This window comes from Bos indicus, chromosome 2, assembly GCF_029378745.1.
Source record: "Bos indicus isolate NIAB-ARS_2022 breed Sahiwal x Tharparkar chromosome 2, NIAB-ARS_B.indTharparkar_mat_pri_1.0, whole genome shotgun sequence".
In the NCBI taxonomy this organism is placed as follows: domain Eukaryota; kingdom Metazoa; phylum Chordata; class Mammalia; order Artiodactyla; family Bovidae; genus Bos; species Bos indicus.
In genome coordinates, this window is record NC_091761.1 from 4,405,751 (window position 1) to 4,425,511 (window position 19,761).

General features: G+C 42.7%; 1 protein-coding gene across 12 annotated transcripts in view; it reads left to right on the forward strand.

The window, feature by feature from the left end:
• Positions 1–19,761, forward strand: part of SAP130 (Sin3A associated protein 130) — a 100,191-nt gene that overhangs the window by 57,485 nt on the left and 22,945 nt on the right. For all 12 annotated transcript variants that reach the window (XR_011570206.1, XM_070801581.1, XM_019968880.2 and 9 more), the window contains 5 exons: positions 27–385; positions 6,725–6,973; positions 7,157–7,282; positions 18,236–18,339; positions 19,424–19,537. Coding sequence is in view for 11 of the 12 variants with exons in the window: in XM_070801581.1 (XP_070657682.1) it covers positions 27–385; positions 6,725–6,973; positions 7,157–7,282; positions 18,236–18,339; positions 19,424–19,537 (952 nt within the window). In the remaining variant the exon portion in view is untranslated. The remainder of the gene's footprint in view (positions 1–26; positions 386–6,724; positions 6,974–7,156; positions 7,283–18,235; positions 18,340–19,423; positions 19,538–19,761) is intronic.

A 19,761-nucleotide genomic window follows, 5' to 3' on the forward strand; every position in this document is an offset into this window, starting at 1 on the left:
ACATCATCTTTGCTTTTATTTTTCAGTGCCAAACCCAAGTCAGAAATCCACGTATCAATGGCCACTCCAGTCACTGTGTCTATGGAGACCATGTCCAGTCAAAATAGTGATCAGCCCACCATTGCAGTCCCACCCACCACTCAGCAGCCTCCACCAGCCATTCCAACTATGATTGCAGCAGCTAGTCCCCCATCACAACCAGCGGTTGCCCTTCCAACCATTCCTGGAGCAGTTCCCATCACTCCACCCATCACTACCATTGCTGCTGCCCCTCCACCGTCAGCAGCCGTGGGTGGCAGTCTATCTTCTGTTTTGGGCCCTCCTGTACCAGAGATAAAAGTTAAAGAAGAAGTGGAACCAATGGACATCATGAGGCCAGTTTCTGGTAAGTTCATTTGTAGGATACTCTTTGCTGGCAATTGCTTCTTCCCCTTTTCTTACTCTCCTCAAGAGTCCAAACTCTTGTATGACCCTCAGTCTGGAAGCCTGACTCCTAGATTCCCACTTGAAATTTCCATTTCATTAGTTTTTAATAAATAGAAGAAAGCATCCTTTTCCAAACTTAAAACCATATTGCTGCCATTTTTGTAACTAATTTTATTCCTCACCCAAATCAATGAAAAGATTGTTTCCCCAAGAGTATTTTTAAACATAGCTTCTTATATTCATTAAGGAAGTATTACCATATAAAGAGGATCACAATACTGTCAACTTAAAAAATAGTCATAATCTAAAAATTGAGAGTTATGTTTTATTCAGTGGAAATTTTTAGGACTTTTAGCCTGGGAGACAGCATCTCAAGTGACCCTTAAAGAACTGCTCTAAGGAGGCAGGGGGAGGAATCAGGTTATATAGAAGTTTGCAACACGGGACAGGTGGTCTGAACTGTGAAAATATTTTTGTGAATTGAAGAAAACCAGATATCTCAAGTTAAGGAATTTAGCGCTTTTCTATGTGTAGGAAGATCAGAGAGTCTGGGCTCACTGAAATCGTTCCTTTCATACGTATCTCAGCTCTCTCTGGCCAGGATCCTTCATTTTTCCTCAGTGCTCACCACAGGGAGTGGCTGCAGCCTAACGGCTGCCAAACCACAGATACAGTTCTCCTTCCTGGTTATCTTGGAGAGCTAGGTGAGTGTGACATCCTTGTTGATTGATAAGGCAGATGATACTCCATTTCTCAGTGTGATTATAGCTAAATGCTGATTAATTTATGATTGATTACCTCCCAGTATGCTCTGCCTTTGTTTATGCAATAAAGTAAGATTTGCATTGTTAAAATTAGTCTCTTGATAAACATTTATGATTAGTAAAATCTCAAAAGTACCACTATCCCTTTTTGTTTTCTTCTCAACTCTAAACTTCAAGTCTGTAGAAAGGCAGGTCACTTGAGAGGCTTGCTTTCTGTTTGCTTGATTTTCCAGGCATTTGTTTGTTTGTTGGGTTCTTTGTTGTTTTGGGGCGGGTTTTTGGCTGTGACCCTTGGTTAGGCATATGAGATCTCTGTTGTGGCACTCAGGGTCTTCATTGTTGCCTGCCAGATCTTTCATTAAAGCACATGGCCTAGTTGCCCCGTGACATGTGGACTCTTAGCTCCTTGCCAAGGGAACCAAACCCATGTCCCCTGCATTGGAAGGCAGGTTCTTAACCACTGGACCACCAGGGAAGTCCCTGTTTTCTGTTTTTTTCATAATTTATTGTGGAGTCTTATTTTTCCTGACTATAAAAGTAACATTCAGTGTATGAAATTTATGTAATACAGACAAAGCCAAAGTGAAAAGCAAGTCACTTTGTGCTGTAGTTACCTACTATTACCCTCTACCATTTTGGCATGAAGGCCCCCACCTCCCATAACATTCGTTCAGTTAAGAGGCGTAGTCATACTGTGCCTACAGTTTGTAAATCTGCTGTGTATTTATTTGCTTATTTATTTTCATTTATAATGCCATGAAACATCCTATGGTAACACCCTATGATACTTCAGCACTTCTGTTGAAAGATGCTATGGGTCACCCCGGAGGGGAAATGAAATGCTGTTCATCTGCTCTGTCACCCTTCTAGACAGTTCCTCTTACCTTTCCATACTAGGAATCTGACCCTAGTTCTTCCTCAAATTGTAGGGCTCAGCACCAGCCTTGGTTCTGTCAGGCTTTTCACCAAGCACTTTGTACAGATCATGCACATCTCCCATCTTCTTGAAGATTACATTCTAGTAAGAGTTCAGTTCAGTCGCTCAGTCATGTCCAACTCTTTGCGATCCCACGGACTGCAGCAAACCAGGTGTCCCTGTCCATCACCAACTCCCGGAGTTCACTCAAACTCCTGTCCATCGAGTCAATGATGCCATCCAGCATCTCATTCTCTGTCGTCCCCTTCTCCTTCTGCCCTCAGTCTTTCCCAGATCAGGGTCTTCTCAAATGAATCAGCTCTCCGCATCAGGTGGCCTCAGCTTCAACATCAGTCCTTCCAATGAACACCCAGGACTGATCTCCTTTAGTGTGGACTGGTTGGATCTCCTTGCAGTCCAAGGGACTCTCAAGAGTCTTCTCCAACACCACAGTTCAGAAGCATCAATTCTTCTGCACTCAGCTTTCTTTACAGTCCAACTCTCACATCGATACATGACCACTGGAAAAACCATAGCCTTGACTAGACAGACCTGTGTTGGCAAAGTAATGTCTTTGCTTTTGAATATGCTATCTAGGTTGGTCATAACTTTGCTTCCAAGGAGCAAGCATCTTTTAATGTCATGGCTGCAATCACTATCCGCAGTTATTTTGGAGCCCAGAAAAATAAAGTCAGCCACTGTTTCCACTGTTTCCCCGTCTATCTGCCATGAAGTGATGGGACCAGATGCCATGATCTTCATTTTCTGAATGTTGAGCTTTAAGCCAACTTTTTCACTCTCTTCTTTCACTTTTACCAAGAGGCTCTTTAGTTCTTCTTCATTTTCTGCCATAAGGGTGATGTCATCTACATATCTGAGGTTATTGATATTTCTCCCGGCAATCTTGATTCCAGCTTGTGCTTCTTCCAGCCCAGCATTTCTCATGATGTACTCTGCATATAAGTTAAATAAGCAGGGTGACAATATACAGCCTTGACGTACTCCTTTTCCTATTTGGAACCAGTCTGTTGTTCCACATCCAGTTCTAACTATTGCTTCTGACCTGTATACAGGTTTCTCAAGAGGCAGATCAGGTGGTCTGGTATTCTCATCTCTTTCAGAATTTTCCACAGTTTATTGTGGTAAAAAGTAAAATAAAGGACAAAATGTAAGGGAAAGTTAGGGCTGGAGGTGTGATTTTTTTTAAGAGTTTTAAAGGGAAAGCTTTACTGAAGAAATGATCTTTGAGTAGAGACATTGAAGAGATGAAGTGCTGGCCATGAGAGTATCTGGAAAAAAAGCATTTCAGACTAAGAAAGCAGTAAATGTAAAAGCCTAAGATAGTAATGTGCCTCTTGTGCTCAACACAGCACAGAGGCATTGACAGATGGAGCTGAGTAAGCGAGGGCAGTGGGAGAGAGAAGGCCAGAGATACGGGTCAGGACTGTGAGAGCTTAGGAGCCTCTGGAAGGACTTTAACTTTGCTGAGGGAGCTGGGAGCTATGAGAGGGTTCTGAGGAGAGGAGGAACTTGAGTTCACTTCTGTTTTTAATAGACCACTCTGGTTACTCTGTAGAAAAAAAGACTGGGAACAAGATTAGAATTAGGGAGATGTGTTTAGAGGCTACTGCTTTAACAGCAGAGACCAGTGAAGGTTTCAGCCAAGGAAGTAGCAGTACCAGTGGTGTGACGTGGTGAGAGTATAGATATTTTATTGAAGAACTGAGAGGATTTCTTTAAAGAGGGATATTGTGCATGAGGAACAGCATCAGAGGAAACTAAAGATTTGATCTTAGTAACTACAAGCATAGGACTTCCCAGATGGCACAGTGGTGAAGAATCCACATGCCACTGCAGGAAGCGCAAGAGACACAGGTTCGATCCCTGGGTCAGGAAGATCCCCTGGAGTAGGAAATGGCACCCCACTCCAGTATTCTTGTGTGGAAAATTCCATGGTCAAAGGAGCCTGGCAGGCTGCAGTCCGTGGAGTCTCAAAAGAGTCAGACATGACTGAGAGACCGAGTACAAACACAAAACTGGAAATCCTCATTTTCAGTACAGCAGGGGGACTCCATTGTGTAGGGAGAGATTAGGAGTTAGTTTTTGCTCTGGTGAGTTTGAGTTAGACTTTCAAGTGGACATCAAGTAGTCTGATCTGTAAGCCTAGCTTTTAGAAGAAAATTAAGTTGCCGGTGTAAATTGGGGAGTTGCCATTATATGTATGAATTATGTTTAAAGCCATGAGCCTGGCTGGGTAATGGATAGGATCATCTGAGGAATGAGTGCTGATAAGAAACAGAAGTAGTTGTAAATTGAGCCCTGGGGCACTGCACCATTTTCAGAAGGGAGGAGTCCAAAACCAGCAAAGAAGACTAAATGGACAGGCTGGAGTGATAGGAATAAAACGTGGAGTGTGTGATGTCCTGGAAAGCCAGGACAAGGGTGACAGCTGCTGAGAGAGAGAGTAAGGTAAGCACTGAGCAGCGACCATTGGGTGTAACAGCATGAAGGTCATGCAGATCTTGAGAAGAGCACTTGCCATGTAATCATATTGGGCCACAGCATGGTGGGGTGTGGGTTCAGGAGAAAGCTGGGAGATAACTGTGAGAGACATTGAGTATAAACAGCACTTGAGGGACTTGTTATAAAGCACCAGAAAAAGGAAGGCCAATAACTGAAGGGAAATGATGCCAAGTTTTCTTTTTGGCTACATTGGGTCTTTGTTGCTGCACGTGGGCTTTCTCTGGTTGCTGTTCTTCATTATGGTGCCCAGACTTCTCACTGTGGTGGTTTCTCTTGTGGAGCACAGGCTCTAAGCGTGTATGCTTCAGTAGTTGTGGCAGGTGGGATTTTCCCAGACCAGGGATCAAATTCATGTCCCCTGCATTGGCAGGTGGATTCTTAACCACTGGGCCACCAGGGAAGCCCCAAAGTTATTTTTAAGACAGGACAAATGAGTTTTGTATGTTAATGGGAATGAGCCAATAAAGAGGAAAGAACTGATGATGCAGGAAAAAGATGAATTCTTGCGGCGATGTCTGAGGAGATGAGAGTGGGTGGGACCTACCTTGAAAGTGAAGGAATCTGCCTTTCCTGAAAGCACAGAGAGAAAGGAAGTGCCTGGTCACTGTGCAAGTGAGTGGGTATATGTGGTGGGAATTTATGGACGTTTCCTTCTGATGATTTCTGTGTTTTTCTGTCAAATAGAAAGCATAGGCATTAGCTGAGGGAAAGGGCAGTATGGGAAGTGTGGAGGGCAAATGGACTTGGCAGATGCGGGAGGATCTTCCAGCAGCAGTGCCGGCCTGCTGTCAGGAGGCCTGTTTGCATTGCTGTGTGTTTTCCTCTGGCTGCCCTCAGCTGCATAGGTGTAGACTTAGTTGGAGAGTTGGGTTTAACCTGCTGTGCTTTTTGTTCAGTGAGTGCAGTATAGCATGAGAAGGGACAGTAAGTGAATAAATAAAATTGATAGGAGAGCTAAAACCCGATGATCAGAAAGAGAAGATACTAGAGGGATGAATGACAGCAAAAAAACTACTATGGTTAATGGAAAATAGTTCTTAATGGTGTATAAGAATTGTTGGAGGTGAGTTGCTAAGAGAAATGACCTGGAAAGAGAGTTGCTTTTGACTGGAAAGTCAGATGTTAGAGATTGAGATCAGATGACAGAGTTGAGGCTGTGACTGTTGGGAATGGATGGCTGAGGAATGGTAGAAGGAAAGGACGGACCAAGGATACAGTGGAAGAGTTGAGGTGAGCTTTTATCATGAATTGCAAGTCACCAGATATATGACCCATACAAGCCCAAACAAACGCTGTTGGCTTTGTGCTTAGCATGCTCTTTGTCTGGAGGCACTGGACTGGCTGTGCTCTGAAGCCAGACCGCCTCTCTCACCACCCAGCTCTCCATCACTCTCTGTGCGGTGTGTGCCGCATTTCCCATCATTAAGTTGAGGGGCAATACTGTCCGCTTACCCAGATTATTATTGAAGCCTATATGAGGTGATGGGTTATCTCCTAGAAATTACTGTTGAAAGACTTGAAAAATAGTGGCTTGAACATGTAAGTTTTTATTGTTTCTCTTGAAGTGAATCCTGGGGCAGACAGTCCAGCCATGTTATGTGGATTCCATAAAATCTTTAGGGATCCAGCCTTCTACCACCCCTAGAATTTGACCCTAATGCTCTTGACTCAAGATAGCTGCTGGAACTCTAGCTATCCCATCTGAGTTCCAGGGTCACAGGAAGAAGACACGGAGTGGGTAAAGCCTTCGTTCTTTTAAGGAAAGTTCTTAAAATTTCTGCAAAGCACTAGAATTTTAATTTCAAATAGCCATACCATACCGTAAGAGAAACTAGTAAATATAGTCTTTCAGCTGAGTGGCAGTGTGCCCATTTCAGGGTGAGGAGCACCTTGTACTAAGGGAGATGAAGGTGTGAGGCGTCAGAGAGCAGCGGGCAACCTCTGCCGCAGTTAGCGTGCTTTAGCAGCGTCCTGGGCACGTGTAGATATTGGCTGTCTTTTCTGTCTTTGTTAACGCTCTCTCTGATGGAAGTCAGCTGACACTCTCCACCGTGTTTGGGTTCTCATACACGTGCACCCTGTTTTCCTATGACAGCAGTTCCTCCTCTGGCTACCAACACCGTGTCTCCGTCTCTTGCATTGCTGGCTAACAACCTGTCCATGCCTACAAGTGACTTACCCCCTGGTGCTTCGCCAAGGAAAAAGCCTCGGAAGCAGCAGCATGTGATTTCAACAGAAGAAGGGGATATGATGGAGACAAACAGCACTGATGACGAGAAGTCCACTGCCAAGAGTCTTCTGGTGAAGGCAGAGAAGCGCAAGTCTCCTCCCAAGGAGTATATTGGTAATGCTCACTTGAGTTAACTTTGGTCATGGAAAGCTTCCCACTTAAGCTAGGAGTTTATCCCTGAGGCTGTTTACAGTAACTATTTCACTTACAGCTCATCTGCAGAAATTGTACCAGGAAATATTGTTGCAAATATATAGTAAGCTATATAATGTTTTCTTTTTCTTCTCGTTTAAATAGATGAAGAAGGTGTAAGGTATGTCCCAGTGCGTCCAAGACCTCCCATTACTTTGCTCCGTCACTATCGGAACCCCTGGAAAGCTGCTTACCACCACTTTCAGCGGTACAGTGATGTCCGGGTCAAAGGTCAGTTTTGCCAGAAATGGTTAGTGTTGACTCATGCAGTTGGTTTTTCATTCAGCTGTGTTAAAGTCACAGTAGAATGAAAAGACAGAATCACAGTTTTCCAGCTTCAAAAAGAACCCCGTCAGTTTTGTTATAAATTTATTGTTTACTCTTAAGCATAATATACAGTTGAGCATAAAATTTGGAGAATTATCCTTTGCTGTAGAAAGCTATATGTACTTTACTGAGAACACAGTCTAATGAATAAGACTACTGTGTTGCCACTCCCCAGGTAGTGACAGATGACCTCCTTAGCCCCTAAAGTAGTTGAGGAGAAGCTATACTAGATTGTTATGGGACATAGACCACAGTAGTCCCGGGCTGCTCAGATGTACATTCAGCATAAGCCCTAGAAAGTGTATTTTCCAAAAGGCCTTTTGTTTAACATATGTGAAACAAAAGATCTTTTGTTCAACATTTGTTCAAACATATGTGGGATGATCTAGTGTGAGCACACAGTAAATGTTTTTGTGGTTGTTGAACTTGAGAATAACATTCTAATAAACACACTTACAGTGAAAATGGATGATAGCAGTTTGCTTGAATCTGCAAATATTTCTGTGGATAGACTTTAAGTGTTATTAGTCTCAAATATAATCATTGCATAGAGAAGTGTGAGTTTTCAGAGAATTGGCCATATTTCCTATTCCCTCAAATAAATTGTATTTAGAAGCTTCTCCAAGGGTTCCCTTGAAGCCTCAAGATGAGTCCAAGTTAGATGGTGCAGACTAAAGCCCATGAGCAGGAGTGAAGATCCTGACAGTTCAGTCTCTGAATGGGAGCACAGAGGTGGCTGCACTGCCCTGCTTTTCTTCCTTGTGAGTGTACCCTGAGTTTAGAAAAGAGGGTGAGACTTCCAAAGAGAAATCAGAGGCTGTGGGCCTTTGGTGAAAGTAGGATATGAGCCACCAAACATTTCTTCACACCACAGAATTCCATATTGTAGCAGGAAAATATTTACAGTTTCCCTAGTAACATTTTAAGGCTTATAAGAAAATACCTATTGCTTATTGGAATTCACTCTTCATAAGCTATCTCAAAGTAATTTGACAGCTGAAAATATTGATGATTCCTAAATCTGCTGTTCAAATATGTATGTATTAATCACTTTGTGCCAAGTCTCTTGACTATTTAACTTTAATTGAACTGTTTTGCCTAAGCTGTAAAGTCATATTCGTATAAACAAGTAAAGACAGAATACTGAAAACAGGTAATTCACTTGAAGAAAAGGAAAAAAAGAAATGGCAAGAAGCACAGGAAGCAAACAGAAAACAAATAATAACCTGGCAGACTTAGCCTTACATATCAGTAATTATCTTAAGTGTAAATAATCTAACATATCAATTAACACACAGATTGGCAGAGAGAATGAAAAAAAGATGCAACCGTATTCTGTCCGTAAGAAGCTTCAGATACAGTGTATCATAGAGTGACAGTAAAAGGATGGAAGACCAAACGTTGCAAACGTTGATTTTAAAAGAGTGGTTATATTAATATCAAATAAAATAGACTTCAGAGGAAAGAAAATTACCAGAAATGAAGAAAGGCATTACATACTGATTTAAAAAATAGTCAGCAAAACCCAAGAGCTTCAGAAATATGAAGCAAAAACAGCTGAAAGAAATAGTAGGCAAATATGTGGTTATAGTTAGAACATCAACATACTCGTCTCAGCAATTGATAGAAGCACTTGATAGAGAATCAGCAAGAATATGCAAGAAGTGAATACCACAAACCAACATTTAGTAGACATTTATAGGACACTTGAACTGCAGCAGAATACATATTCTCTCAAGATGCACATAGACCTTATTTAGGATCATGCTGCTGCTGCCGCTGCTAAGTCACTTCAGTCGTGTCCGACTCTGTGCGACCCCAGAGACGGCAGCCCACCAGGCCCCGCCATCCCTGGGATTCTCCAGGCAAGAACACCGGAGTGGGTTGCCATTTCCTTCTCCAATGCATGAAAGTGAAAAGTGAAAATGAAGTCACTCAGTCATGTACTACTCTTTGGGACCCCATGGACTGCAGCCCACCAGGCTCCTCCATCCATGGGATTTTCCAGGCAAGAGTACTGGAGTGGGGTGCCACTGCCTTCTCCATTTAGGATCATAAACCTCAACAATTTGGAGAGAGTTGAAATCATGTAGAGCATCTTCAGAGAAGGCAATGGCACCCCACTCCAGTACTCTTGCCTGGAAAATCCCATGGATGGAGGAGCCTGGTAGGCTGCAGTCCATGCGGTTGTGAAAAGTCGGACAGGACTGAGTGACTTTACTTTCACTTTTCACTTTCATGCATTGGAGAAGGAAATGGCAACCCACTCCGGTGTTCTTGCCTGGAGAATCCCAGGGACGGCAGAGCCTAGTGGGCTGCCGTCTATGGGGTTGCCCAGAGTCAGACACGACTGAAGCAACTTGGCAGCAGCAGCAGCAGAGTATCTTCATTGGCCATGATAGACTCAAACTAGAAACCAATAACAGATAACAGAAAAACCTTCAACCCATGGGAATTAAACATGGGGATGGCCGTGGTTCACTATAGGGACAAAGATACTGGCGGCAGCAGATCTGGGGAGTACTCATTGGGATAGCCCTCCCAGAAGCTGCCATTAGCTACCCCCAGCAACCTCTAGGCTCCAGTGCTGGAATGCCTCAAGCCAGATAACCAACAAGGCAGGAACACAGCTCCACCCACCAGCTCATGCTTGTGCTAAGTCATTTCAGTCCTGTCTGTGATCTGATGGAGTATAGCCCTCCAAGCTCTTCTGTCCATTGGATTCTCAAGGCAAGAATGCTAAATTTGGTTGCCATTTCCTACTCCAGAGGATCTTCCTGACCCAGGAATCAAACCTGACTCTCTTGCATCTTCTGCATTGGCAGGCAGGTTCTTTACCACTAGTGCCAACCAGCAGACAGCTTAAGTCTCTGAGCACTGCCCTGACCACCAGAGAGACAGAACCCAGCTCCACCCACCCCTTGGCAGGAACCAGGCCCTCCCATTAGGAAATCTGCACAAACCTCTTAGCCTCATCCACCAGCGAGCACATAGCAGAAGCAACAACCACAGTACTGCAGCCTGCAGAATGGATACCACAATCACAGGAAGCTAGACAAAATGAGACAGCAGAGGGACATGTCCCAGACGGAGGAACAAGATAAAACCCCAGAACAACCAAGTGAAGTGGAGACAGGCAGCCTACCAGAAAAAGAGTTTGAAATAATGATAGTAAAGAAGATCCAGCACAGAAAAAATATAGAGGCATAGATTAAGAAGATACAAGAGATGTTTTACAAAGACCTAGAAGAACTAAAGAACAAAGATGAACAACACAGTAACTAAAATGAAAACTACACTAGAAGGAATCAATAGCAGAATAACTGAAGCAGGAAAACATATGAGTGATCTAGAAGACAGAACGGTGGGAATCACTGCCGTAAAACAGGAGACAGAAAACCGAGTGAAGAGAAATTAAAACAATCTGAGAGAGCTCAAGACAACATTAAATGTACCAACACTCACATTAGAGGGGTCCCAGAAGAGAGAGGGAAAGGACCTGAGAAGATACTTGAAGACATAATAGCTGAGAACTGCCCTAACATGGGAAGGGAAATAGTCACCCAACTCCAGAAAGCAGAGTCCCAGGCAAGAAAAACCCAAGGAGGAACACACCAAGACATAGTAATTTTTGTCAAAAAGACAAAAATAAAACATTAAAAGCAACAAGGGGAAAACAACAGGTAACATACATGGGAATTCCCATAAAGTTATCAGCTGATTTCTCAGCAGAAACTTTGCAGGCCAGAAGGGAATGGTGCAATATATTTAAAGTGTAGGAGGAAAGAACCTACAACCAAGAATAGTCTACCCAGCAAGGCTTTCATTCAGATTCAATGGAGAAATCAAAAGCTTTACATACAGGTAAAGGCTGAGAAAATTCAGCACCACCAGACTAGCTTTGCAACGAATTCTAAAGGAACTTCTCTAAGTGGAAAAGACCACAACTAAAAATAAGAAAATTGCTAATGGAAAAGTTCACTGGCAAAGGCAAATGTACAATAAAGGTAGGAAATCACATCCACACAAATATTATATCACAACCAGCAGTTGTGAGGAGACCACAAATACAGGATATTGGAAATGCATTTGAAATTTAAAAACCAGCAGCTTATTAACAATCTTGTCTGTATATAGACTGCTGTATCAAAACCTCAGGATAACCACAAAGTCGACAGTAGATACACGCTTAGAAGAGGGATCCAAACACAACGCTAAAGTTAGTCACTAAATGACAAGAGAACAAAAGAAGACCTGCGAGAAGACCTGTGAAGAAAAAAGACTAGGAAAACAATCCAAAACAACAAAGTGGCAGTAAGAACATACATATCAATGATTACCTTAAATGTAAACGGGTTAAATGCTTCAACCAAAAGACGTAGACTGGTGAATGGATACAAAAACAAGGCCCCTGAGTTTGCTGTCTGTAAGAGAACCACTTCAGATCTAGGGACACATACAGACTGAAAGTGAAAGAATGGAAAAAGGTATTCTGTGCAAATGGAAATCAAAAGAAAGCTGGAGTACCAGTACTCATACCAGGCAAAATTAGACTTACAGAAAACAAAGGACACTACATAATCATCAAAGGATCAATCCAAGAAGGTGTAACAATTGTAAATGATACATGCACCCGACATAGAACACCTCAATATATAAGGCAAATACTAACAGCCATAAAGGGAGAAATTGACAGAACACAATAATAGTGGGAGACTTTAACACTCATCTTTCATCAATGGACAGATCATCCAGACAAAATCAATAAGGAAATACAGTATTAGAAATACTAATAATGCCACATGCTGCTGAGGATGTAGAGAAACTAAATTTCTTATACATTCCTTTGAGCATTTTGATTGTTACCCCACTGCCTTCTAGACTCCACTGATTCTCCTGAGAAGTCAGCTGTTGATTTTAATGGGATTATATTGTAAGTGATGCATCATGTTTTATCTTACTTCTTTGAAGATATTTTTAGCTTTGACTTTCAACATTTTTACTTTGATACATCTGTATGCATGTATCTTCTTTGGAGTTAGCCTTGAGCTTCCTGATATATACATTACTGTTTTTCAGTAAATGTGAGAAATCTTAAGTCATTTTTTCTTTGAATATTTCTTCTCCTTTATCTCTTTTCCTTTTGGTACCCCATTACACATGCATTGGTGCTCTTCAGTTCAGTTCAGTTCAGTCACGCAGTCGTGTCTGACTCTTTGCGACCCCATGAATTGCAGCACGCCAGGCCTCCCTGTCCATCACCAACTCCCGGAGTTCACTCAAACTCACGTCTATCCAGTCAGTGATGCCATCCAGCCATCTCATCCTCTGTCGTCCCCTTCTCTTGCCCCCAATCCCTCCCAGCATCAGAGTCTTTTCCAATGAGTCGACTCTTCGCATGAGGTGAGGTGGCCAAAGTACTGGAGTTTCAGCTTCAGCATCATTCCCTCCAAAGAAATCCCAGGGCTCATCTCCTTCAGAATGGACTGGTTGGATCTCCTTGCAGTCCAAGGGACTCTCAAGAGTCTTCTCCAACACCACAGTTCAAAAGCATCAGTTCTTCAGCGCTCAGCCGTCTTCACAGTCCAACTCTCACATCCATACATGACCACAGGAAAAACCATAGCCTTGACTAGACAGACCTTTGTTGGCAAAGTAAAGTCTCTGCTTTTGAATATGCTATCTAGGTTGGTCATAGCTTTCCTTCCAAGGAGTAAGCGTCTTTTAATTTCATGGCTGCAGTCACCATCTGCAGTGATTTGGGAGCCCACTGTTTCCCCATCTATTTCCCATGAAGTGATGGGACCGGATGCCATGATCTTCGTTTTCTGAATGTTGAGCTTTAAGCCAACTTTTTCACTCTCCACTTTCACTTTCATCAAAAGGCTTTTTAGTTCCTCTTCACTTTCTGCCATAAGGGTGGTGTCATCTTCATATCTCAGGTTATTGATATTTCTCCTGGGAATCTTGATTCCAGCTTGTGCTTCTTCCAGCCCAGCGTTTCTCATGATGTACTCTGCATAGAAGTTAAATAAGCAGGGTGACAATATACAGCCTTGACGTACTCCTTTTCCTATTTGGAACCAGTCTGTTGGTGCTCTTAACGGTGTACAATGTCTGTCTCTATGTTGATACTCTGTTTAATGTGACATGATTATCATCCCTTCTTTTACTTCTTCACTCATACTTTCTTTTCATTCTGTGAATTTATTTATAATGGCTACTTTGAAATCTTTTAAATATGACATCTGGTCACTCTTATCGAGCATTTTCTGCTGCCTATTTCTTTTTCTCCATGTATGGGTCATACTTCCCTGTTTGTTTGAATGCCTCATAATTTTTGTTGGAAACTGGACGTTTTAGATAATGTAGCGACTCCAGGTACTGGTCTCGCTGCCTCCTCAAAGACCAGCTATAGTTATTTGCATTTTTAGCTGTTTAGTGACTGGCTGGATTCTTTCAGTGAAGTCTGATCAGCTCCACCCCACCAGCACCACCAAGTGGTAAGCCTCTGATGTTACTCCTTGGGAGACAGAGCTTTGAGTATACCCACAGCCACCGTGGGAGGACAGTGGCATGGGCAGGCTTCTCTCCTCCTGTTCCCCTGACCACGTTCAACTGATAAACCCCACTTATTGCTTGCCATTTGATCTATTAAGAACACAGTGCTGGAATTTGCCCTTAAACACAAATTCCTCTGCAAACTAATCCAGTCGTATTGTAGCTCCTTGCCAGAATGGTTTCTGAGGTCAGTGTTTGATAATCATTCTGACCCCAAGGAGAGCTCCTGCCAGCTCTCTTGCTCTTTGTTCTCTCCTGCAAATGGGCCAGCCCACAGTCTAGGCTGTGTCTTCACTGTGTCTGCACATTTCCTCCCACTTGCCTTACCTACACCCTCCACTGCTCATGGGAGCACCTTTAGGTTTGAACTTCACACTCTGTTGAAATTGGAGCCAGCTCCTTTGGGAAGAGATTAGAAGCTTCCTGTTTTATGGCCTGTTTGTTTCTCCAGGCAGAATGTCTGAGCCTAGGGTTCTGGAGGTGGGGGTGGGCCAATGGCAACTTAGCAGGTGAGTGCTCGTTGGAGGGGAGATGGGGAGCAGCCTGTCTTCCACGTGGCCTGCCTCTCCTAGGGTGATGCACCACTTCACAAGCCAGGAGAAGGGCTCCTGGGCCCCAGTGTTCTCAGCTCACCTTGCCTAAGGTACAGTCTCCCTTCTACAAGTGGGGATTAAGCAAAAGAAGGGAACCCCCACATGTCGACTAGACTCAGGACCTGAGACTTAGCCTCAGCAACAGGGAGCAGGATGGGAAATGCCCTGTTCCTTTTGGGAACTGGGGAAGAGGGAACCCTGTGCTTGGGGCTATAGCAATCTGGAACAGAGTCTCCACCTTCCAAGCTAGAGGGAGAAGGAGATAGGGATCAGTCTTGGTTCAAATGCCACAGACCTACTGGTCTTTCACCTTTTAGTAGATTTGTTTGAATAGATGTTTCTGCCTTGCTGTTTGCCCTTAGGACCTTTTTCCAGAGGTTTAAAGGGTTTTTTTTAATTTCTCCAGTTCCACTGGGGAAGCTGCTTAGCAGAACATTGTCGTATTGCAATTCAGCTGTCTTTTACACATTACTGAGCTACCCTGGAAAACAGTTTGGCAGTTTCATAAAAACTAAACATACACTTACCATATAACCCAACAGTTGCCCTCCTGGGCATTTATCCCAGAAAAATGAAAACCCTCTGTCCACACAGAAATCTGGATAGAGGTGTTCATAGCAGCATCTCTGGTAATAGCCAAGAGCTGGAAACAACACAGATGGTATCAAACAGTTAAACAAACGAGCCGTTGACTCTTGTCAGCAATGGACAGGAAAGAACTATTGATTATGCAGCAGCTTAGGCATTGTGCTTAGGCTTACGGGGAAATCAATTTTCAAAACATGCACCCTCTCCCTTCCCCGGAAAAAAGACACATACCGTGCGACTCTGTTTATATAATCTCAGAGTGACAAAGTTATACACATAGAGAAGAAATGAGTGGATCAAGGGTTAATCGTAAGCAAGGGGTGGTGTGACCATGAAGGTGTGGCACAGGAGGTCTCTCGTGGTGGTGAGTAGCTCTAAACCTCGATTGACATAGCAGTTACATAAATTTACACGTGATATATGACATATACTCACTTTACATCAGTGGCAATTTCCTGGGTGTGATAACTGTACTACAGTTACTAAGATGTAAACAGTGAGGGAAAACTGGGTAAAGGGGAATACTGGACCTCTTGTTACTATCTTTTTTCCCCAACAAAAGCTTTAGTGAGCTATAATTCATGTAGCATGCAATTAACCTATTAAAATGTACAATTCAGTGATTCTTAGTGTATTCACAAAGTTGCGTGTTTATCTCTACATTTAATTTTAAAACATTTTCATTAGCCCAACAAGTACAACCCTTAACTATTAGTACAACCCTTAGCTGTCATCACCAGTCCTGCCGTCTTCACTCCTCCCTACCCCCAACCCTAGGAACCTCTTTTATCTACTTGCCATCTCTTTAAATTTCCCGTTGCTGGACATTTCCTATGAACAGAATCATATACCATGCAGTCTTCTGTGACAGGTTTATTTCACTTAATTTAATGTTTTCAAGAGTCATCCGTATGGTATGTATCAGGACTTCAGTCAATTTTCCTGCCAAATAATACTCTATTTTATGGATGTATACCACATATTATTTATCCATTCATCACTCAGTAGGCATTTGGGTTGTTTCCACTTTTTGATCATGAATACTGTTCCTATGGTCATTTGTGTCTACATTTTTGTGGGAACATTTGTTTTCATTTCTCTTGTACATACACCTAAGAATGGAATTTCTGGGCTGTTTGGTAACTATGTTTAACATTCTAGGAACTCTGAGAGTATTTTCCAAAGCAAATACATTTTACTTTCCCACCAGGAATGCATACGACTTCTGATTTTTCCACATCCTCACCAACACTTACTCTTTTTTTATTATTATTATGGCATCTTAAGGGGTTTGAAATGGTACTTACTGCAGTTTTTATTTGCATTTCCCTAACGCCTAATGACGGAGAAGGCGATGGCACCCCACTCCAGTACTCTTGCCTGGAAAATCCATGGACGGAGGAGCCTGATAGGCTGCAGTCCATGGGGTCGCTAAGAGTCGGACATGACTGAGCGACTTCACTTTCACTTTTCACTTAAATGCATTGAAACAGGAAATGGCAACCCACTCCAGTGTTCTTGCCTGGAGAATCCCACGGACCGGGAAGCCTGGTGGGCTGCCGTCTATGGGGTCGCACAGAGTCGGACACAACTGAAGTGACTTAGCACCAGCAGCAGCAATGCCTCATGATGTTGAATATCTTCATGTTTGTTGGCAATTTGTATATGTTTTTTGGAAAAATGTGTGTTTAGATATTTTGTCCTTTTTAATTCATTTGTCTTTATTGTTGAGTGGTAAGAATTCTTCCTATGTTCTAAATACAGGTCTCTTACCAGATATATCTCTATACTATCTTTGCAGCTTCTGTGAATCTAATTATTTTGAGCTGAAAAGTTTTTTTATAATGCTCGTAACAACAGACACAAGACCATGTAAAACTGATGAAAGCTGAAGAGAGTCAGTGGACTTTGTCAGTAGCATGGTTGTGATGTTACACTGCGGTTTTGCCAGATACTACCACTGAGGGAAACCAGATAAAGAATACATAGGACCTCTCTGTATTATTTCCTACAATTGCATATGAATCAATAATTATCTCAAAAAGTTTAAGATTTTTAAATTACTTTCTTGCTAATCTTTGCCTACCAGATAAGTTTGGGGGTTTTGTGTTGTTGTTAATTATTCTAGGAAGTAAAGTTAATCAGTTTTAGGTTCACAGCAGAATTGAACGGGAGGTAAAGAGATGTCCCGTGTCTGCCCCCCATCCCCTGTCCCCACACACGCACAGCCTCCCTCACTCTCAGCGTCCCTCACCGCAGTGGCACATTTGGTGAGCCTACACTGAAATAATCATCACCCGGAGTTTATCATTTACATTAAGGTTCAGTCTTGGTCTTATGCATTTGACAAATATATAGATAGGATTTTGTCAAGATTAATTTTTTAGGGACTTCCCTGGTGGACCAGCGGTCAAGAATCTACCTTCCAATGCAGGGGATGAGGGTTCAGTCCCTAGTGGGGAACTGAGATCCCACATAGCACGACAGCCGAGCCCACGCATTCTAGAGCCCATGCTCTGCGACTAGAGAAAGTCTGAGTGCCACAGCAAAGATCCAGTGCAGCCAAAATTTTAAACAGAAAACAATATTGATTTTTTCAATAAGGTAATTTTTTTAAAAATAGTTTGTGATTATCCATGTAATGTGTAAATCCATTTTAAGTCCTGGTGAGCAGTAATGTTAAAACTTCACAGATATGTCTAAACTCACCTCTGACAGGTGCCCCTCAGTCCTAGTTTGTCTTTCCCCAGTCTAAATGATAAAGTTCATATTTATTTTACTACAGTGCTGATTTGTGTACTTTTTCACCTGAATTTAAATGTTACTCAAGTTGGAGTCCTATGATTTCTTCCAAGATCTAGATAACACCACAGAGCTTTTAAGCTTAATGCCCAGACTCTCCACATGCTTGGAGACATCACGCATGAGCAAGGCTCCAACCCACTAAAAACTGTTTCCCTCACTTAAAACCTTAGAGTATTAGCTTACTCTCTTTTGAACTCATTAGATTAGCAAAGTAAGTCTTATTTTGCTGGAGTGAACCAAAAGAGCTTTTATTGATATTGTGACTTACATTCTCAGTGACTTTTATTTATTTATTTTTTTATGGTTCCAGAGGAGAAGAAAGCTATGCTGCAGGAAATAGCTAATCAGAAAGGAGTATCGTGTCGTGCTCAAGGCTGGAAGGTTCACCTCTGTGCAGCCCAGTTGCTACAGCTGGTAGGTGGCACTCTAGCAGTTGTTAGTCCTGCTGAGGACATCTGAGTTCATAGAGCATTTTCTTTAGGGGTGATTGTGAAGCGTTCCCAGTTAACATGGATCATGGTGGAGTTTTTATGTGTGCAAGACCTACAGTTAAGGTTCATATTATGTGTTGCTGTGACATCTGAAACAGAGGGGGCCTGTCAACCCGTTCTGACTGCTCCTCACTGTGGGAGTAAGGCATATTAGCACTTCTCCCTAAGCAGTGGGCTTCAGTTCTCCTCCAGCTCGAGACACTCAGATAAGCCAGTGATGTCCTCCTGGGGGCACCAGGGGGCGCCACATCCTCTTGCACTACGGAGCCTGCCTCCTGCAGCCCCTACCTGTTCCCTCTTGCTCTCTCTGTCATGGAGGGCACCCCCCTGTGGTTCAGCATGACATGCAGTGTCCTCCTCCCCTGGGCCGCGAGCATACTGAAGAGTAAACTGCTGTTGATCTCATCTGTCCAGTGTGCTCTGTGTTCAGCCCTTTCCATAACCCCTGGGCAAGACTCCTTCCTTCAGCAAGGTAAAGAGGAGCCGAGCAAAATAATCTCACGAAGTCTTTCTGTCTTTGGAGTAGCCATGATCTGAAGAACATGGTCTTTTTTTTTTTTTAAGTAGTGCCATGGCTAGGTTTAAATTTAGCATAAAAGCATATTTTTATGGAACTTATGGACATGTTTTTCAGAGAAATTGGGAATTTAGGGGAGAATTTAAAAGCCATCCTTGGACTTCCGTGGTGGTGCAGTGGTTAAGACTCTGAGCTTCCACTGCAAGGAGGTCAGGTTGGATATATTAGGGAACTAAGATCCCACGTGCTGCGTGGTGCAGCCAAAAAAAGAGTTATCCTAGAAGATACTCTGAATTATGGCCAATTGTGATGTAAATTGTTGATTAACTTTCCTTACTGTACTGTATCTTAGTCATTGGGAGAAATGATTTTATAACCCAGACAGACCTGATACCAGTTTACACAGGTGATTCAAGGTGGGTTTTTTGCCTGCGTTTGATGAAGAAAAGTATTTCTGAGGTCATGATTCCCTCCTTCTTGTTTGTTGCAGACAAATCTAGAACATGATGTTTACGAAAGACTCACCAACCTGCAGGAAGGGATTATCCCAAAGAAAAAAGCAGCAACTGATGATGATTTACACCGAATAAATGAACTAATACAGGTTTGAAAGAGCCCTTTCCCTCCCCTTATTTCTCCCTTCCCCTCTCTCCACTAATATCTTTGGTAAAAACCGATTATTTTCTTCAGCCTGCATTATCCAGAAACAGTAAAGTGTTTTTTTCCTATGTGAAAGCCTCAAAATGGCTCAGTTCAAAGGTGAGAAGCTCTTTAAAAGCCACGCTGTCTTGAAGATTGCTGATGGATGGTGTCATGTCTTTTGTTTCA